The sequence below is a fragment of the Chiroxiphia lanceolata genome, chromosome 8, assembly GCF_009829145.1.
Source record: "Chiroxiphia lanceolata isolate bChiLan1 chromosome 8, bChiLan1.pri, whole genome shotgun sequence".
Lineage (NCBI taxonomy): Eukaryota > Metazoa > Chordata > Aves > Passeriformes > Pipridae > Chiroxiphia > Chiroxiphia lanceolata.
Window position 1 is genome coordinate 28,495,019 of NC_045644.1, and position 19,868 is coordinate 28,514,886.

At 40.4% G+C, this 19,868-nt stretch overlaps 1 protein-coding gene and 1 long non-coding RNA gene across 3 annotated transcripts in view; one reads left to right on the top strand and one right to left on the bottom strand.

The window, feature by feature from the left end:
* Positions 1–19,868, top strand: part of LOC116789898 — a 23,527-nt gene continuing 3,659 nt past the window's right edge. The window contains exons 1-3 of one of the 2 annotated variants that reach the window (XR_004358189.1): positions 1–131; positions 8,487–8,617; positions 18,885–18,996. This is a non-coding gene — a long non-coding RNA (uncharacterized LOC116789898). Of the gene's footprint in view, positions 132–8,486; positions 8,618–18,884; positions 18,997–19,868 lie in introns of those variants that run through there. The other variant, XR_004358188.1, reaches the window with a different exon arrangement.
* Positions 13,807–19,868, bottom strand: part of OPN4 (opsin 4) — a 22,397-nt gene continuing 16,335 nt past the window's right edge. Inside the window, exons 8-12 of the mRNA XM_032694179.1 lie at positions 19,003–19,183; positions 16,023–16,172; positions 15,428–15,490; positions 14,957–14,996; positions 13,807–14,308 (exon numbers count right to left, since the gene is read on the bottom strand). Coding sequence (XP_032550070.1) covers positions 14,121–14,308; positions 14,957–14,996; positions 15,428–15,490; positions 16,023–16,172; positions 19,003–19,183 — 622 coding nt within the window. The 3' untranslated portion in view covers positions 13,807–14,120. The remainder of the gene's footprint in view (positions 14,309–14,956; positions 14,997–15,427; positions 15,491–16,022; positions 16,173–19,002; positions 19,184–19,868) is intronic.

Here is a 19,868-nt window from a genome sequence, read left to right on the forward strand (position 1 = left end):
GGTAGCGCAGGGGCCGGTGAGCGAGAAAGCGCTGCCCGAGGCGTGCAAATGCCCGCGTGTGAGCCGAGATCAGCGCGGGGCAGCGGTGGCGGAGCGGGAAGGTGACAGAGAGCTGTGGGGAGCGGCCGCAGGTATCCCGGGGGGCGGGCGGCCCGCGCGCGAGCGCCCTCAGGGAAGGATGCGAGGGATGAAATGGCGGCGGGAGCGGGGGGGCCGCGCCCGCGGGAGGGACCGGGGGCGCTCGGGAGGGCGGCACGGGGCGGCAGGAGGGGCTGCTGTCCTGCCCGAGCTGAGCACAAGCTCTCCAGCGTGTTGCTTGAGCGCCGTGCGGGCTTGGAGCCCGCAGCCTTCAGCCCCTTCGCCGAGCGAAATCGCTGATTTCACTCATTGCCTCGTAAGAAAAGTGGAAGTGAGGTTGTTTACCCCCGCCGATTCACTGGTGTTGATAGGTGACGGTCGTTTTAACTGAGTGGAAAAGTTAAAGCCACGTCCCGAGAAGAGACAAAGGGTTTGGAAGACAAAAAATGCAAAACGAGCAACGTGACTGCCCACCGGGATAGTGATACTGAGAAAATTTAAGATACTGAGCCTGGCGGTACGTTCACGTGGCTGCTGAGTGCTGTCAAGGACCAAGCATCCCTCTCCACGTATCCCTCTATTCAGTAGTGCTGGGTGGTGGTTTGGGTTTCTTCTTTTTTATGTTATGCTTCCCGAAATATTCTCCAGGAGTCCAGCTGTTTTCTCGATGCAGTGAAGGAGCCGCTGCTTTATGAGTTTGTTAACAATAAAAAAGGAAAAGACCGTTCCCAAGCGTCGAAAGGGAAGATGTTCCCGAGCGTCAAAGCACTGGAAACGCGGGCGGTGCCCCGTCTGAGCCCCCTGGGATTTGCCCAGGAGCGAAAATTCCCCGGGCTGGGAAGCTCCCGTCCCAGTGGCACCGCGCTGGGCTCCGCCAGGAATCCCGGCTGTGCCGGGGTCGGGGTTTGCTCGCCGGGCGCTGCCCCCCGTCAGCACCAGGGACAGGGCGGGATCCGCGCCCCGGGAGCTGCGCGGAGCCGGGGCCGCCACAGCTTCAGAGTCCGAAAGCTCCTCCCCGGTCGTGTGCGGGAATAAATCAAACAACGGTATCGCTGAAATACGCAGCTCCAGCCTACTCAAAAGAATTCAAGTTTAGTGCTTCTCGTCGTATGGAACCTAAAGTCTCTTTACTCTTGAAGTACTGACTCTCCTACATACTAAGTGGGCTCTTTTGATCCAACACACAAACCAGGCCAGGAAAACATAATCTAAATGATTTCTGTATTTATATTTGGCCAAAGTTCATATTCACACGGATTGTAACAATGATAGTTGCAAAAATATTCCATTGGCAAGTTGTCTTACATCCCCAAAGGAAACATTTTGCATCTTGTCAAATGCCTGAATACATTGCTTTCCATGCAGCATGAAGTTACCAATAATTACCACAAAACAATGCAGTTTATGTGAAGACAACGTGCAAATAGAGCAGATCAGTTTTACCACAGATTATAAAAGCAAAATCCTTGCAGCTTATACTCTCCCTCACCACCTCTACAACACATGACAAAACAGAAATAATGGGATGGTTGCTGTGGAAGGAAGAAAAGCATCCCCCAGAGTAGTGCACATTCAGTTTTATAGATCACTTACTTTTCAACAGCATAGTAGATATCACCTTTTCCAAAATTTGTTCATAGCTAAAATTACGCATCTCATTAGGGAAAAAAGTGATTCTGCTGACAGCGGTATGTTCACTTTTTCTTTTAATAAAGAAAGCAATTAGAAAATTGATTTTAAAATGGATGTTTGAAGCTACTGACACCTCAAACCATGGAAATACTGAAGTATTGTTTTTAGGATTGCTTCTTATTACAGTTGTCAGAACCATGAACCATTGCCTCTTAGATTAGTCTTGAGGCAGCAGTGAAACCATTTGGAAAAATATAGGAAATTTACTCAGAGCAATTTATTTAAACTTTGTGTATCTTTATTCACAAATAATGATACTAACTCTGATGATAATAGATATTTCTATATCTACCAATTAATGAACATAGTGGATATTTGCAGGGAGTAACCGAGGTGCTTTTCAAGTAAGAGATTATTTGATCCTGAAGTTGGTATAACAAAAGACCTAGATATATTCTCCTCTTCTGGCTGAAAGCTTCAGAACTTCAAGAAATATTTAATTTATAAGCTATGAATAATGTTTTACTGTGATGTACACATCCCTCCTTCACAAGTTCATAGCCTTTTTGCATCAAGGCTGTTTGATTCTCTTTAGAAAGATTAGTTAGAATAAAATAAGGGCAGAATATGATTTGACTTTCTGTGATACATGTCTAGGCACCTCTTCTGTGTGCTCTATAATAATTTCATCATATACTGCATGTGCATTTAAAACCCTCCTCAGACGCTCAGTAGGATGTTTAAGGGCTGGGAGTTTTGGTTGTCAGGGTTTTTTTGCAGTGGGATATGAGTTAACAAATATAAGGATGAAAAAACATGCTTTCTTATCCTTGAAGTCAGCTGTATCTCTTTGTAATTCTCTGAATTTCTCACCGACTCTTCTGTTTCTGAGAAGCCCTCTTTGAATAACAAAAGCTGCAAAATGACCACAAGCAACCTGTACAGTAGCAGATGTGATGACTTAGGCTGGAAAACATAATCCAGATGGTGGGAAGTTATGTTTATTTTGTGATGATCTATTAGATTATTCCATTCTACATGTGAGAGAAAAAAATCATATTTAGGGGCTTATACCTGAACCTTTCCAAGGCCTTCAACAACCTGATTTTCTGCTCCCCGATAAATACATCAGCAAGGATGACTGGAAAGTGGCCCATAATCCTGTTCTGATAAGTGGTGGATCAGTTTTTGTTTTTGGTTTTATGTTTGTTTTTGTTTTTGTTTTTGTTTGAAACAGGATGAAACACGTGAGCAGGTCTGTTGCTCATTAAAGTCACTGTCACTCAGGGAAAGGGAATTTGAAAGCATGAGAGCTCTACCTGCTCAGCACTCTCTAAAAGAGCCTTCAAACTCATTCCCAGAAACGTGTGCCTGTCTTTTGGAGGGACAAAATTCTCTGTCCTGTTTTTCTAGAAAGCACTAGTGACAGTATTAAACTCATATTTTAAATAATGTTTCAGAAGTGCATTGCTTACCTACCAATAGCCTTGGAATAGTTCAGTGAAGCACCTTCAGGATCACCTCTTAGTGTCAAAAGCTGAAGACTGAGAGTACACCGACCAGGCCATCCTGTGCAAACAATCCTATTTGCTCTCTGGAAAAGTAGCTTACTAATAGATTTAGCTGTCCATTTTCCTCAGTGACTCAGGGTGATTTGCTTTTGACCCATGAGTTTCACTCCAGCCTGGGCAATTTCCTTTTCTGGGAAATTTAGACAGTTCTGTCAAGGGCAAATTCTGGGGTTTCTGCAAGTCTTTCTCCCAGTCTTTTGTCCTTTCCTGTAATCACTATCTGATCTCCCTAGATGTTTCATTAGCTGTTCAGCTTCAGATCAGTCACAGAAACATTGTTTTCCTTGTAAATAGGCCCTTAATTTTTCATAAATTTCTGCATTATTGTTTCATTAGGCTTATGAGGTATTTTAATAAGCTGTCTGCACAGTTTATTTGCAGTAACTTTAAACTGAAGGAACAACCACCATGGGTGGAAACTTAAAAGTATGATTGGTACCCAACAAGTTTGGCCTCCTTGGCTACCTAAGGGTTCCTCACCAGTGATGGCGTGAGGAAAGTTAGCATGGAAAGTACAGCACTGCAGCACAAAGTCTGGATGTGCTTTCTCCCGGGATAATGCTTTTGGCAGCTGATCTCATTCCCTGCCCAGCTGAAGGGGCTACAGTTCCAAGCTCAGAAATAAGCTGGTGATGAGTGTGGCTTTCTGAGTAACGAGTAACCGGTAAGGAGACACTGCCTTCGGTTTGGAGGGGCTGTGCAGGTGTTACTTCTCTGTGGTGATGCCGATGGGACTGTTCAGACAGAACTGCTGACGTTTAGAGGAGAGCAGATCTGGGCTGCATTTGCACTGGCATTTACCCAAACTGTGACAGCTCCAGTAAATGAGGCCGTTCCATTTGTGGTTGCTTATTGCCCAGCAGTTCTGATTTTCACAGGCCTTTGCACGTGCTGTGTAAGGGGGCAGGAGATGAAGGGGTCTGTTCCTTCTGTCACTGGCAAATGAGTGGGCCATTTGCAAAACAACTCACAATTTTCCCTTATGGCAAAAGACTGGAAAGAATTTCTTTAAAATTAGGACTATAGGTATGTCCAATTAACAGTCTGATTCCCATGGGTTTGTGTTTTGGCATTGGCAAAAAAGCTGCCAAAGGAATCTAATACTTTGGATCCCCAAAATTATTTTATTTTGCAGAAATTTTCGAGAAAATTTTAGGAAAATGTAACAAGCACAGCTCAGACAAGAATCATATTTTTAGAGTGACTCTACTAATTTTACCCTTATAAGATATTCATTGTTCCTGTTTTCGGTTTTAGTAGTTTTGCAGAGTTCCTAAATTTGCCCACAAACAAGAGCAAACAAACATGCAAACAAAACAGTCAAAGTGTCAACATACAGTTCAATAAAACATTGTGAATTGCAACTCTAGAGTGTTGCTCAAACATTAAAGAGAAGGCTGTCCACGTGGCAACCTCCTTGGACTGATTTTGTCATTACCCTGGGCTATATTATTACCATAACATTCCTAGGACAGGATGAAAACAGTTATGGCAGGAGGTAATTCAAGATGGACTGTCAGCAGGATGGACCCCAGCAATGCTGCTTGACTTATAACCCTCATTGCTTTCGTGCTTGGGGCCAACCCAGCCTCAAAGTGCACTGATTTTATACAGAAGAAAAGCTGAAATTCTCCTAAAGTTTAATATTTTAACTTAGTTTGTCTAAATAAATGTTGGCCTCTTAATTTTGTCTCACTGTTCAACTGTAAATATCCAGTTTTAAATGCATGCTATTTATATCAAGGGAAAGGTGAATCTTTTCCCACCTGTTTCCCTGGATATCTCTCTGCATCTCTCAGTTGAAGGCTGACTAATCCATTATTGCATCTTTCTTGTAACAGCACTGCTAATTTTCTATTTGAGTGTGGAAAAAAGGTTACAGGTTGCAGCCTTGATGCAAAACTTTCCTAATCTGGCCTTGCAGCACTCCAAGAGTAAATGATATGCCCTTTTACAGATAAACTTGAGCACTGCACTAAATTGAATTGCCAGGTCCCAGAGAGAGTTAATGCCATACTCTCACTCACAACTGACTGTCTGATACTTACCCCAAGCACTGTCTGCTGAGTGTCAGTCTGGTTCACTTTGAGTACTTGGTGCCTTGATCTGATGATTTGTTCAGTTGAGCTATTGATTTATTGAAACACTTTCAAATGTGACATCTGAAGACCAGGATAAACTTTGCTGAGAATACTGTGACCCAGCTGGCTCTTCCAAATAAGGGCTTAACTCAAGCACCACTTTTCCTTGAGCACTAAAATAGTGTGTGAGCATTAAAATACACATTCCCAGAACCTTTTAAAAGAGGTATTTACAAAGGGATATATTGTTAGATTATCCAATGAAGAAAGACTGCCCACCTCACCCACTTAAACCAGAATTATCAAATCTTTTGCTCTGCTGCTGATAAATTCACTACATCAAAGCAGTAAAGGAGGAGCAAAATGACCCGCAGTTTTCTGAGAATTTTTCATTTTACTGTAAATAGAACATGTGAACTGCCTCAGTGGCATTTTTCACAGTGGCCTACAAGTAATGTTTTGTCCCCTTTGTAGTTGCAGGTAAAGATAATTATTTTAAAAGTAACTTAGCAGCCGCTGAAGAATGACTGCTGGTATATGGGTTTTTTTCAAAGGGTTGCAGAATTTTTTCTGCCTATTCAAGCATAAAGCAAATTTGTTTAACACCACCACCTCAATAGGTAACTGGAGTAAACTATTGTTGTAGCAGTATGTATGTTAAAAGGGAAAGAGAACAAAGTGGACTGAAACCTAGCACAACAATTTTCATCTAGTACATTTATGCTTTCATTTTGCCCTGCCAGTTACAGAAATCCACACAAGAGAATATGTGCAAAAGCAAACATTTTCTACTTAAGGTAGGAGACTGTAGCCAAATGCTCCAACAAAATACAGTGTCAGAACTGTTTCAGGCGAGGACTTGGCTATTTAATAATGATTTAACCAAGCTCTTCTTAGTTTCCATTCACACATTTCCCCATTCCTTTCTTAGTGGTTTTGGTTGTGCTGACAATAACAGAGGAACTGAACTCCAAACAAGAAGGGCAGGGTGAGGGAATGTGCTGACTGACAGCCTGATTCTCCCAAGAGGTGATTTTTGTCCTGTTTGAAAGGTGTGAAGGAGGATTGTTCCTCAGTTGAGAGGAAGGAAAACCAAGAATGTCTTGATGGTCAGGTGTGAAATGTACAACTCATGAGATGGGAACCCTCAGCTCTGTCCTTGCACAATGTTTTCATGCAGGAAGCAGAATGAAGGACTAGTAGAGAAAGGCACATCATGTCAAAAAAATGTTCTTGACCACCTCTGTTCAATCACAACAAGTAAAATAAATTAATTTAATGTGTAGCTTTATTGGCAATTTCAGTAATAAAAAGTTTGTTTAGGGTCAGCCAAGCTTTTCAACTGAGTTTCAGTGGCTTAGAGAAAGACAAGTAGGATAGAAATTCAGGATTCTATTATATAAGTAACCTGTTTCAATTGCCCCGTTGTTTAAAGTAGTGCACGACTTAACGAGAACAGAGCTCCCAGACAAGTCGACAAGAATGTCTTCTTCTTTATTCCATTTATCATATTTTGTTACTCAGCCCTTTCCTTTACATGCTGGATATCAGCTGTAGAAGAAACAGAATAAAAGTTCCAGTGATGAGCTTTTTTCTTTTTATGAACTCTTTCAAATTGAGATCAAAAAAACTAGTAACAGTCAAATTATACTGAAGTCAAATAATTCTGCTGGAACCAAGCCACTGGCTCAGGGAAGGAGGAAGCGTAAAAAGACAAGTGCCTACAAGTTAGTCACATGTTGAAATAGAAACAATATAGGGTCTTCTTGACTTGTCAAATGAACCAAGATTTTGAGTGTAATGTGGTGTAATTTGCACTGTAAATGTTAATAGTTGGGCGTGTTGCATTAGTCCTTAGGCTGGGACTTCCAAAGAATTTCAGTGGCTGAAGTTCAACTGCATATCCTTTGCACTAGAAGAATCCTTTTTCAAATCTCTGTCTCCAATCCTGAGAGCTACAAAGCTGGAGAAGGAATACTAATATTGTGAAAATCTTAAGCAAGTAGTCACAAAGACACAAAGTGCTTATTAGAGGGTGTTGCTTTGTTGCCATGGACCGTTTTGTTTTGGTTTGTTTTATTTTTAACTGACAAAATTCAGAACTGATTTAAGATTCCCCATGAAGTGGTTTAACTGCCATGATTTTCTGTTCAGAGAATTCTCCTTGAATAGTGGATGAGAAATTACATCTCTCTGAAACCTGGATTCCACCAGGATCCACTTTGTGTGGCTGAATCCTTGTGCTGTAAGTTCTTGCTGGTATCATGCCATTCCTACCTGTATGGCTGTTCTGGTAAAACATTTGGCCTTGGCCATAATTTGACTAAAGAAATGCTCTGATCTTATCTAAACCCAAATTCCTAGGTTTCCCAGAAATGGCTTCCAGTGATGGTGGACAGTCAGCTGTGTTATTTTGAAAATTCCTGCAGTAATTTTATTTTTAAAAGCTGGAATTCAGGCAGCTCACACTATTGCCGTGTCTGTGAACTGCTTTAATAAGCAATTGCCTTTGTGCTGTGCCCTGGTAAAAATGGAGCAGGTTCAGCTGTGATGGGGACTCTCTTTCAGGAAACATCACAATGAAGGGAAGCTGCAAAGTACAGCTCTGTAACAGGTACTGTGCCTCCTTAGCCCTGAAATCACTGTGGTCTGGCTCCTGCACATGAGAAAAAGTCAAGGATGGTTGAGTCAGTGAAAGGAGCAAGGAGAAATCTAACACAAGGTGGTAGCTCTGAGTTCCTTTTTTGGTAGTGGCCCACAATGGGCCTGTTTCATATGAAGTTACTGTGTTTTCCAGCATTTTAGGATTCCCCAGTTTATTTGGGGTTACTTTATTTTGATGCAGTGCTAATGGGTATCCTGAATTGTGTTTTCTTATTTGCTTCCTTTGCCTTTGGGCATATTCTGCCATGGCAATTTGGATTAAAGCAAGAATTAAAGTGAGTGTGATTTATTGCAATGAAGTTTACATCATATTTTTACATGTTTTTAATTCCTATAGGTGAAATAAATGGTATCTACAGTGCCTAAAGAGAGCAGCTTTTACTGTGTGAAATTTATTTCTCATCTAACTGAACGTAATGATCCCAAATGTGAAAGACTGGTGTGGCTTTTTCTTTTTCAGAGGAATGAGTTTCAAAAGGAATCTTTGCAGTGAATGTGACGAACCACCGAGCTGCCTGATGCTTCTGCCTCGGCTCTGTCCTTCATCAGATTAAGTTCTCTTCTTACTTCAGCAAGCAGCAGCAGCAGAAAGTGAGTTTTAAGAAGTGCATCTGGAAAATAGATGCACTTTGAATAAGATGTATCAATACACATTAAGGGTTCTGCCATGTGCTTCTGTTACTCAGAGACTTGAGCTGAGGACAGCAGCATCAAAAGTGTTCATATTTTAAAATCACAGTTGGAGGGTTATTATAAACCCAGACTCCATCTGTTTGCCTGTTAAGGTGGGATCATACATCGTTTTTTTAAAAGCCAGAAGGGGGCTGTGTTTAATTAATGCTGGTTTTGGCACCTGAGGGCATTGGGGACTGCTTGGAAAGGGGTACCAGAACAGTGAACTAGTGAAACCTAGAAGAAGATGGTGATATTGAAAGCAGGGCTGTCTCTGGATGAATGTCAAGGAATGCTTGACTGCAGGACCTGTCTGATAGAAGGGAGCTGAGTCCTGGGCACTCAAGAGATCAGAGTTTCAAAGAGCAGTGGGGTGAGAAGCAGCTATTCCACAGCAGTCCCCCTTACTCAGGAGAGAGGGAGTGCAGGCCTTCCCTCTGGCCCTGTGGATTAACTGGTGAAGAGTTGACTGGTCACTTATGGGAAGTAGGGAAAATGAGAAGAATCTGAAACTTGGAAAATTTACTAATGTACAGTTCCATGGAGTTAGCAGCAAATACTAGTCTGGAAAAATATTTTTAAAATTCAGTAACTTTTAGTACTGACCTAACATACTCTTAACTCCTCCATTTCACTTGTGTGTCCTAAGGGGTTGTGTAAATATTTATGCACGTGATTAACTTCATGCGTCTGAAAAACTTCATGAGAAGCAGTTATACCAATCCAAAGGGTGAATCTGGGTATCTGTAATAGATTTTTGAAGTACTGGGGCTTTTGAAGGAAATGCTGTTACATTAGAGGTACAGTCACTTTCTCTGTATCCCTTTGGGCATGGCACTGTGTGGAAGGGTATGGATTTTCCTTTCTATTTTTCCAGTCAGTGGAAAGAATTATGGCAGTTGTAAGTATACCCCTAAGTGTCCCACAGCTAATTCAGGAAATGTCCTTTATGAAACCTTACATTGGAGACCTCGTGCTATACAATGATGTAGTCTCAGATTTTTGGGTCTGTTTCCAAACCATCTTATTTTCCTGAAAGGCATCAAAAATATCTTTTGTACTAAATCTACATAGATACTGCTGTTTGTGTAAGTTTAAGAATAGTAATTAAAAAAAGGAAACATTCACTGTAAGAGAGGCGAATCCCTTTCCATTCTTCTCAGCCTACTATTTATCCCCAGTTTCAGGTGAATGTTAACCTTGAGAGCAAATTTCATTGCCAGAAGTGTTTGTAGGCAATATGTGAAGCAAACACCACGAGTCCAGCTTTGTAGTCTAGTAAGAGATTCTGACATCTCTATACATAGTGAGCTGAGCATTTTCCCACACTGACGTGACTCTTGCAGCATTTGCTTTGCTCTTGAGCCAGGTACAAAGAGGGCTCTGTGCTGTGCCTCCAGCAGAGCCCTGCTGCTGCCAGAACTGCCGTAACTAAACGAAGTATTTTCCTCCAGAAGAGAAAAAAATCTTCTTATTACTGTTTGTGGTTTGTATCAGACTGTTAAGGCTGGATTTGCTGTGAAGAAACTTTTCTGGCTTTATTAAGCTTACGCTGATGTTCTGCTCAGTCTGTTGTCCATAGAAGGGAAGTAAATAGAACAGCTTATAAATTTTGACAACTGTGAAGTTTGCATAAGATTGAAAATGAGTATTTAGGTTATAAATTCGATGGGGTAAGGGAGGTACAGGAATCAGTTAGTGTACAGGACTGTGGCCTGTGTCTAGGGTTACTAGGAATGGCACTATTAATAATTTATTTATTTGTTTTAAAACTACTTTTATATACACCTATTTAGAACATAAGACTCCTCACATTCCTATGACACTAACAACTGCAAGGCTACAAGCACAAGTGTTTGAACTGAGATACCCGCTGCTCAGCCACTGAAATACTATTGTCTGACACAAACACTGCCTTGCAGATAAGGGTCCCACCCAACAAAGCCCTGTGGAAGGAGCAGTTTCAGCAGCAGAGACAGACAGTTGCCCTGTCAGAGTTACTGAGGGATCACAGGATGGGGACCACATTGCAGCACCTCTTGGAACAGCCTAAGTGAAAAATGGCACCAGCCAAACTGAGGAAAACAGGCACACATGGGCATGGGGACTTACCCATGTTATGCCCTGGAGCTGTAGAAACACCCAAAAAGCATTGAAGCATTGGAGGTGTCTTTGGTTATTTCTGTCAGGCTTGCTGTTGGTTTTGCATATGAAGTGAAAAAAAATGCTCTTTGCTATTCTGTCTTACTGGGAATGTGTGAAATGCCAGTACTCAATGTCACGTGCTATGATGACGCTTTTTACTTCAGTGGTGGATGTAAAAAAGTTTCCAAAAGTATGGAAAGGGAGGCTGTAAGCTGCAAAAAATAGGGACTAAGATCCCTGCTTGTATGTGGAAGTTGGAAAGACTGGCAACTTGTGGCTGCTGCCTTACGCAGTCCTTCAGTCCTGACTTGGAGCAGCCTTTTATTACACTGGCTCTTGGCACCTTCTTTGCAGGTCCAGCAGTAGTGACCAGTAGCTCAGCAGTTTTGCAGAATTGCTCGAATGATCAGACCAAACATTTTCACTTGTGACCCAAGCAGGAGTTTGTGCCCCCGTGGAGGGGCAGAGCGTGTCTGTCAGCTCGCAGCACTGCCTTTGCCAGCAGCCTGCCCCGGGAACAGCTGCTCCGGTACAAAAGGCCAAAGGGAAGCGCCTCGGTTTTGCCCTAGTCCTGTCACACCTCCAAGTCACTGGGACACATCCAAGTGCATGGTAAACTACAGGCAGTCTCTCCACTGCAGAACAGGCTGTACAGTTGACTTTAACTGAGACGTGAATCATCTCGGTCCGAAATTATTTTAATCCAATCAGTCATCTGTGTTACAGGGTGTAAAGAGACAGCAAAGCGAAGAGAGTGGCTGCTGCCAAACAGAGGATACAGGACACAAATAAAACTGCTAAGATGAGGTGAAATATGAACTAATAATGATTTATTCCAAATGCCACAGGGGTTACAGTGTGAGCCACTTGTAGAGATATTCATGTGAGATGAATTTTGTAGGCTTTCCCCAAAATTACTTTTATAGTCTCAGCAGAGTGAAGGGAAGGCAAAACTGTTAGTTACACAGGGAGTACACACAAGGGTTTTGAAGTGCTCACAAACAAATTCTCCCTAATTAATATATGCTTTACAAGTCTCTTGTAAGTAGATGAGCACGAACAGCTGTAGTTCTTTTTATAGATACAAACTAATCTCTAATACATGTTGGAGTTGAAGGATATAGAGAACAACATGCTGTGGATTCGTAAAGCTTTTCTAGCCATGGAAGTATTCTTTTTATGCCCTCTAAAAGTGGAAGGGAATGCAGAAGTGTGCAGAGTGTAGTCTTCAAGAATACTGCTTGGAACACAATCATGACAGGAGCAAAGGATCTAGCTATTAATGACACATACCATGCACTCCTTGTTAACACATGAAACAGCATGTGTGAGCTTTGACCTATTTTTCTTGACAGGTTCAGTCTTTTGTGACCCATATGAGATAGGCAGCACTTACTAATGTTTCTTCGCATTTTTCACTAGTGTCAAAGGCCTTCATGACAAAGGAAGAATTATATGCTTCATGTTTTTAAACAATTTTAAAAGCCCAAGCAATAAGTCATAATAGAATTCCTTAGACTTGATGAATATCTTTGAACATGCTTCCTGTCTGAAGATGTTTTCTCCCTTCTTTCTCCTTTTTGCTGCCTTTATATATTATCAGTTTAATATTGTCCTCTGCAGGGAGACAATATCCGGCTGTGGTGGGTGAAGGGAGGAACTGTAATAGCTCCTTTCCATCTCTAATGCCTATGATTTTATTTACATAAAAACATTGTGGATTTTGAACAGTGTGTTTCTTTTGGTAGTTTATTACCAGCCTGAACAGCCCGCTTTTTCATGATCTAACATTCATCTGCTGCAGAAGCCATCATCACCTTTATTTTTAGTTTTAATCACTTTTCTTTTAATAAACCTTGGTTTGAAGTAAGTTTCCAAAAGTGTGCTTCAAAACGATGCCCCAAGTCTTCTGGAACCCACTGATTTATGTTTTTCCCCCCCCTCAAAATAATAAGCTGGTTACATTTTTATTGATTTTATAGCTTTTTCTGATCTGACATAGGGAAGAACTAATTTACTTAGGACAAAATACCTTGCTGGGTTCCCTCTATTATTGCAACCAACGGGAGAACTGCTGGAGGGCCTGTAGGGAAGAACTGTTTCAATAGCTCTGTGCCCTGTTCTTTTGGGCTCAGAAGGTCTATTTCCCCCCTTTGGATTATCTATTCCTCATAATTCTTGTGATGTAGACTGCTATGATTTGCAAATTAAATTTGTCCATTTATTCTTATGCACTAGAAGAAACAGCAGGGGAAAGCTGAAAATCACTATTTGATAAAACTCTTTTCCTTTCCTTTCAAGGGAAATAAATACAATCTCATAGATTCAGTCACTGTGGGAAAAAACCCTCACCTATATGAATGCTGCTGTTTAGAGAAGGGAAAAATGGAAATGCCAAAGTGGGGATGGTGTGGATTCCACACATCTCTAGAACAGCTGTTTTTGGGGAACTAACCCTTCTCCTCCCAAGATTTACTTCAGATAAGCACATCTAAATGTAAACCACTTTGAAGTATCAGAAGGCAAATATCAGAACCTCTGGGGAGATTGGCTAAGACTGGGTTAAACTGGTCTCTTAAGACACTGTTGGAAAAAGATGGAAAGGACCATTGCTTTGTCCTCAAGTGTTATCGCTTTATCTTTCCCCGGAGTCTCAGAAATTAAAATAAAGATCTGAGACTTTAAATTACCACTCAAGTGCATTGTCTTTCCATTAGATTGTAGAAGAAAATGGGGTAAAATATGTCATTAATTAGAGAGAGGAGCACTGACTGTGTGATTAAGTTTTCTTTTGGTTGAGAAACTTCACAGTAATGAAGAAACCATCTTCAGGAGGTAATGTACAGTTTCCCCCAAATCTCTCGGCTTTACCTCTGTAATAGCTTTGAAGTTAAACTACACTGAGTGAACAAAGGCCTGTTTTGAGTATTGTATTTCCCTTTCCTCTCAAGTTAATCCCAGGAGGCTTGTAGGTAAGGTCTGTGTAGTGGTGGAATATACCTGAGCAGAGTAAAATCCAAATGAAAGAAATTGTTTCATGAGCTGCATAAAGAAGAAATAATAAAATACAGTGTGACTCAGATCAAGACATGAACCGCTGGAGAGAGTTCTGATGCTGAAAAGATCACTCTTCCTGCTTTACTCCTTGCTTGTCTTGTGTTGTGTCTTTGTAGGGGCATTTCAGACCAATGCAGGAAGGTATTCTGGATTCAGTCAGTCCATAGCTGTTCCAGAGCTATTGGCTAGGATGATATTCTGGCTTGCACCACTCACTTACTTAACTGTTGGGCTTCTTGTTCTGCTTGTGACTGTTGGTCTTAGGGTACAGGAAACCAGAGTTGTATCTAGAAGGCAGCTCTACTCCTTGGACATTGCTGCATGTTATTGTAATGCTGGGTATCTGAGCTGCCAGTGATCCATAGCAAGACTCTCCTTTCCTTTGTCCAATACTGTTCAGGCTCTCACCTTCCTAAAGGATGCAGAGATTTAAAAGAAATGGAAAGCACAAACATGTACAGGATCACATTGCATCATCTAGGAAAAAGTGGCATATATTTAGATAAGCACTTTTCTGGTCTACTTTGAAGAAAGACCAGACTAATAACAGCACGTTCAGCTATGAACAAAAGTGCTGTGAATATGCTTAGTGAACCTGTTTAGGTTCACTGGGCAAGAGGTAATGTAAAATGTGATGATAACAGCATGGATAGATTGAAGGGGTAAGCAAACTCTATAATGAGGTGAAAAGAGGAATTGAGGAAAAGATTAATTAGCAATTTTTGACAATAAGCAATGTTAGCTGTCACTTGCGCAGGACCAAAAAATCAGATAGGATGAAGCTAACAATAGCTCTTAAGGATCACTGCTAACAATGAAGAGATAATTTGAGATAGTTGTATTACATTGGGGTTAATACTGCAGAGATAAAACTGCCTTGTTTTCACCTGTCAGCTCTTTGCTCTTATTTCTCCATCTGTCAAGAACTAAGGCAAGTTGACTCATTTGTGATAGATGTCAATTTTTTTTACATGTGTGTAGCTGTGTTAGATGGAAGAAGAAACAGACACTAGAACAACATGTTACTGAACAGGTGACATGGCATGTTTCAAAAACTGACCTTGATTTCCTCCAGGTTGCACATTTTAGATGTTTTCTGCAACCCAAAACAGAGAACATTAAATAGTTAACAACATCACTTCATACAGCAATACTTGCCACAGGACCATGGCTGTCTCAGAGGTACAGCCATCAGAATGACTATCTCAGCTTAGTGTGTATATTATTCATAGGAAGGTGGCACAAAATTAATGCTTCCACTAAGGAAATCACAGACTTATTAATTCAAGAAAATATTCAGGTTCCTTCAAGAAGTTGGACTTAAGGAAAATCCTGTAGTATGTGTGTTCTCCTTCTGCTTAGTTTCAGCAATGATCTACCCTTTGTGGTCATGTTTTCTGCATTCTTCTGGGAGTGTTGTGTGATATTTGCATCTCAAAAAATAAATTATTTTGTGCTCAGAGACTGTCATTAGTTTTTGTTCCCTCAGTTACTTAGATGCACGCCAGATATTAAAATGATTCTTACAGTAGGTGTAGCCATTCTGACATTCAGTTCCACCATCAATATGTCATCAGCATCTACTGATGTCTGAAAAATGAACACAGACAAGAAAGACATAAATGGCATATAGGTAAGTCTATATATTTTACATATGCACAATGCAAAATATAGGGAAAAAAAAGAGGATAGCAGAGGACTGACTGAAAAGTAGTGGTACGCTGAAATAGCCTTTTTTTTTCTTTTTTTTACATATTACTGTAAGTGCTCATTTGGTAGCAAATGGTGAGACAACAGGAAGCTTGGCCAAGGAATTTGGACAGTGAAAGACATATCTTACTAAATAGACATTTAAAACCAAACACAAGCCAACACACCACTCAGATGCTAAGTTTTCTAAAGCAGCACCAGAAATACAACAAAGAGAGCAGAATAATGAACCAGGCTGGGAATAAAAAGCTGATGACCTTTTACAGCCTCTAAATCGTTGCTCATTGTGTTAACTCACAGGTTATCAGCATCTTCTTGGCAGGAACCTTCATGATTAATTATGGTACAATATGCAGATTTGTTAACTTGCCAGTTGTCAGAGAATTCAGGTATTATGAATGCAGTGTATTACCTTCTCACAGATCCCAGAATCCTGGCTCTTCAGTTCGGGTTTGGCTCTTATGTCACTAGTTGGAATTGTGTCTTTACCCCTTTCATTGGGAATCTGTCTTCTGGCAAGTCTGGAGACTTGCAACTCTGGAGTACTTGTTTCAGTACAGGCCTAAAATTAATACAGCAAAAACAATCACTCTAGGTTCCTTAGACTTTCATCCAATTTGCCCCATGAGAGTCAGTTTTACCTAGATAGAAACTGTAAAAGAGACAGACATTGTATAAATGTTCTGCCATATATGACTTCATAAAATGTTTGCTTATAAGAAGTACAAAACTATCAAGTCTGTCATGTCTAAAATTTGGCTTGGGTGGAAGCAGAAATAAATAGAAGGAAATATCTCAGGACTGCAGAATCAGTTCTTTAGAAACATTTTGTTTCATGAAGGATCCCTGGTTTTTATAAACTTTGTTCCAATTAATGGGAAAACAAAAAAATAAAAGGACAAAACCCCCAGCCCACCAGTATCTCCTAGAAATCAAAACTTCTGTTCCTTTTCCTCACTTTGTCAGCCTTTTCACTACAATGATCAAGAATCACAGAATTCCAGAGGTCAGAACAAAACAATGAAACAGTTAATGGGATTGATGAGCAGCTAATGGCATACCAGTCTATTTTCTGTTGAACTTTACCTTAAAATGGGGGAACATAACACTGTAAGATACTTTCCTCAATTTTTTCATTCCACAAGAGTTTTTTTATAAGCAATCTGTGTGCTTTGGATGTAGCTTCCATCAGATGGGAGCAAAGCAATACTCAAAGCAATTATTGATACTTTCAATATTTGATACTTTTAATTATTGATACTTTGATAAACTTTCCCTAGGGAGGTAAAAAAAATAAGAGGTGTAGAAAAACATGAACTCTGATGGAACTGAATAAATTGGCATAAGGAGTATGTTACTACTGAGAGAGAATCCCAATTGGTGATGCTATACCAGAATTTTAATATATAACAGATTGATTGCTCTAAGGAGAATAAGGATCACTTTTTTCCGTGTAACTGTGGGGAAGGATAAAAGGGACACAGAAGAAGGGGAAAGAAAAACTAATTTGATTTGGAACAGTGACAATCTAGATTGTACTTTCAGAAGCAGCTTTCTCACTGTTAGGGAAGCAATGATGAAGATGAGTCTACACACTGAAGTCTTTCCAGACTGAAATGTCTTCATGGCAGATTTTTTAGAAGAGCTTAGCAAAATATCCAGGAGGACAATCTAAATATATGTTTTCCTGTTGGAGCACAAGAGGATGGGCTAAACTATTCCTTAGATCCCAACATTTTAAAAAATGTGTACTGTGCTTTCCATTCCATGCGTAGAGTCTATTAGCACTCTCAGTCCCATTTGATTGATTTTCAGAATGGAAGCAACTTTTTTTTCTGAGCATCTGTTCCAGAGATTGGATGCTTTTTGTCTCAAAGACTTAACTGGAAATTGTTTCTTTTGGATTTTCCCAGATACAGAATATCTTTGCATCCACAGGATTACAAAAAAAAAATAAAATTTTGCATAAAGATAATTTATCAGCTTGCAGTTTGATGATCAGCCTTGACATAAAACACATGGCAGCATATGTACTGCCTTTTTGCCTTGTGAGTATATGTCTAGAATCTTAGAGCTTAATTGAGACACATATGGTGCAAAAAAAGAAACAAACAAACAACAAATCAGTGAGCATTGAAGCAATTTTGTTTGCTTAAACTTGAGCCATTCTTTCTGCTCTGTACTTCAGATAAACTGATATTACTTACTAATAAATTAGAATATTCTATGGCCAAATCAAATAGGGAAACATATATTATCAGAAAATCTCAGGTCTATCATTGTTCCAAACAAGATTCAGACTTACTAGAGGCTATAGAAGATTCCAGAGTGAAGCATGACAATTGCTTGGAATTTTTTACTTTGGGGAATTTTTGTTCTCCATTCCATTATTTTATTTTGAGTATTAAGAGTTGCTTTCCCAAGCAAAATGAATTGTTTGTATGGTTCCCCTTCCCCAGCACTGAGAGTAGTACAAGAACACGCAGTCTTACCAAAGGAGTCGGTTGTTTTTTTAAGAATCAGGATTCACAGTGTAGGAGATGCATCATAAAAATGTCACTTTTCTATTAGCCAGTTTTAAAACCTTCCACCTGAATGGTGGCCACTAGCGAGAAGAATTTCATTTTGATTGGACCGAGAAGTCAAAAGAATAGGGAGTGCAAAGAAATTGGAAATAACTGTCAGAATTCAGCAATTATCTGGACTAGGTACAATCATTATCTTTACTGTGAAAAAGAATTGCAATGAACTATTGAATGTGGTTAGTTACTTAGTAATGTAACTTTGGGTTGCAGGAGAGAGCCTGGGATGCCAAATATTTGCCCTTTTCTCAGCTGCTGTGCAGAATATTTGGTTTCACTTACACTGGCAGCAGCAGGCTGTTGAGGTCTTCTGTGAGAAAGATTCTGTAATGGTTTTACTGATTTGTCTAAGTGTGATGATTAATATGTTTCCAAATACACCACACTTTCAGGAAGCATTATCTGTTTCATTACAACCTTGCTTTCACCAGAGAACTACCCAGTGATGAGCAGTTTGTTTTGTGTGTGTCCAGACTGCAAACCTGTGGTCAGGCAAGTGCAGCCTGGAAGTGTGGTCAGGCTTTAAAGGCTGCTCATGACTCCAAGCTTCCCTTACTTTCTAAAATTCCTGTTGTTCCATCTTTCTGCTCTTCCTTCAGTGTCACCAGCCATCAAGCAAACAGTGACCTACATTCTTTTACATCTCATCCTTCTGTCTTTTATTTCACTTTGTCCCTCCACTTTCTCTGGAGCTCTTGTAATGAGCGCCGTGATGCATTTCATCCGGAGAATCTACAGCTTGGAACGACTCTACATGAAAATAAATTACTTTGCAATTAAAAATGGGTGTATGGGAAGCGTCTCCCTTACTGATTCACTGTCAGAGAGAGAAGACAGTCTCCTTCTTCCTTTCTGCAGCCCACTTGTCTCAGAAGACTGGCTGGTTACGGTGGCTCGTCTGGAGGAGTAATAACTGCTGGAAGACCGTGAATCTCTGGGAGAAACCCTCAGTAGGGATCCAAGGCAAGGAACATGTGTTGCAATGGCTCTTCTAATGGATAAGAGGTAGAACCAGTCAGACTTTTTTCTGTTAGCACAAACATTCAGTCAGAAATCATAAACAATGCATTTATTCAGAGAGATGAACTAATGCTGCATGGACTGGAAAATTACTGGGTATAGAAAGAGTTTTCCAGATATCAGATATCTCACCTGCAATCACCCTGCAAGATCACTTATTCACAGTGTTCTGCAGAACTCAAATTTATTGCTTGGCAAGAATAAGGACATTAAAATGTAACTCCTGGAACTGAAGGAAGCTATTAAAATAATGTTTTATCTGCTTTCAGCTTAATCAGGGCAGAAATAAAATTCTGTCCCTTTAAACTGAACCTCACAGAAGTCCCACATAATTAATTATTTTAATCTTCCCCTAAGCAGCTATTCTAGCTTCCTCTTACACATCTGTTTGCTGGCTATCTCTGGAGTTGTACAAAATGTGTACTTATATTACAGTATTACTTTGCTCATATGCAACGTGAGGAAACTCTTGCCCAGCTTTCCTCTTCCTGTCTGCCTCTCTCATGAAGATAGTTAAAAAATTTATGGTGCTTTCCTTTGAGGTGGAAAGGCTTCCATCTTTCATCATGTAATAGGTAAATACAGATCAGTATCCATAAACATCTCTAGCTCCCATCTGCGTAGTAATTTGTTCCAAGTACAAATTCCACTGACAT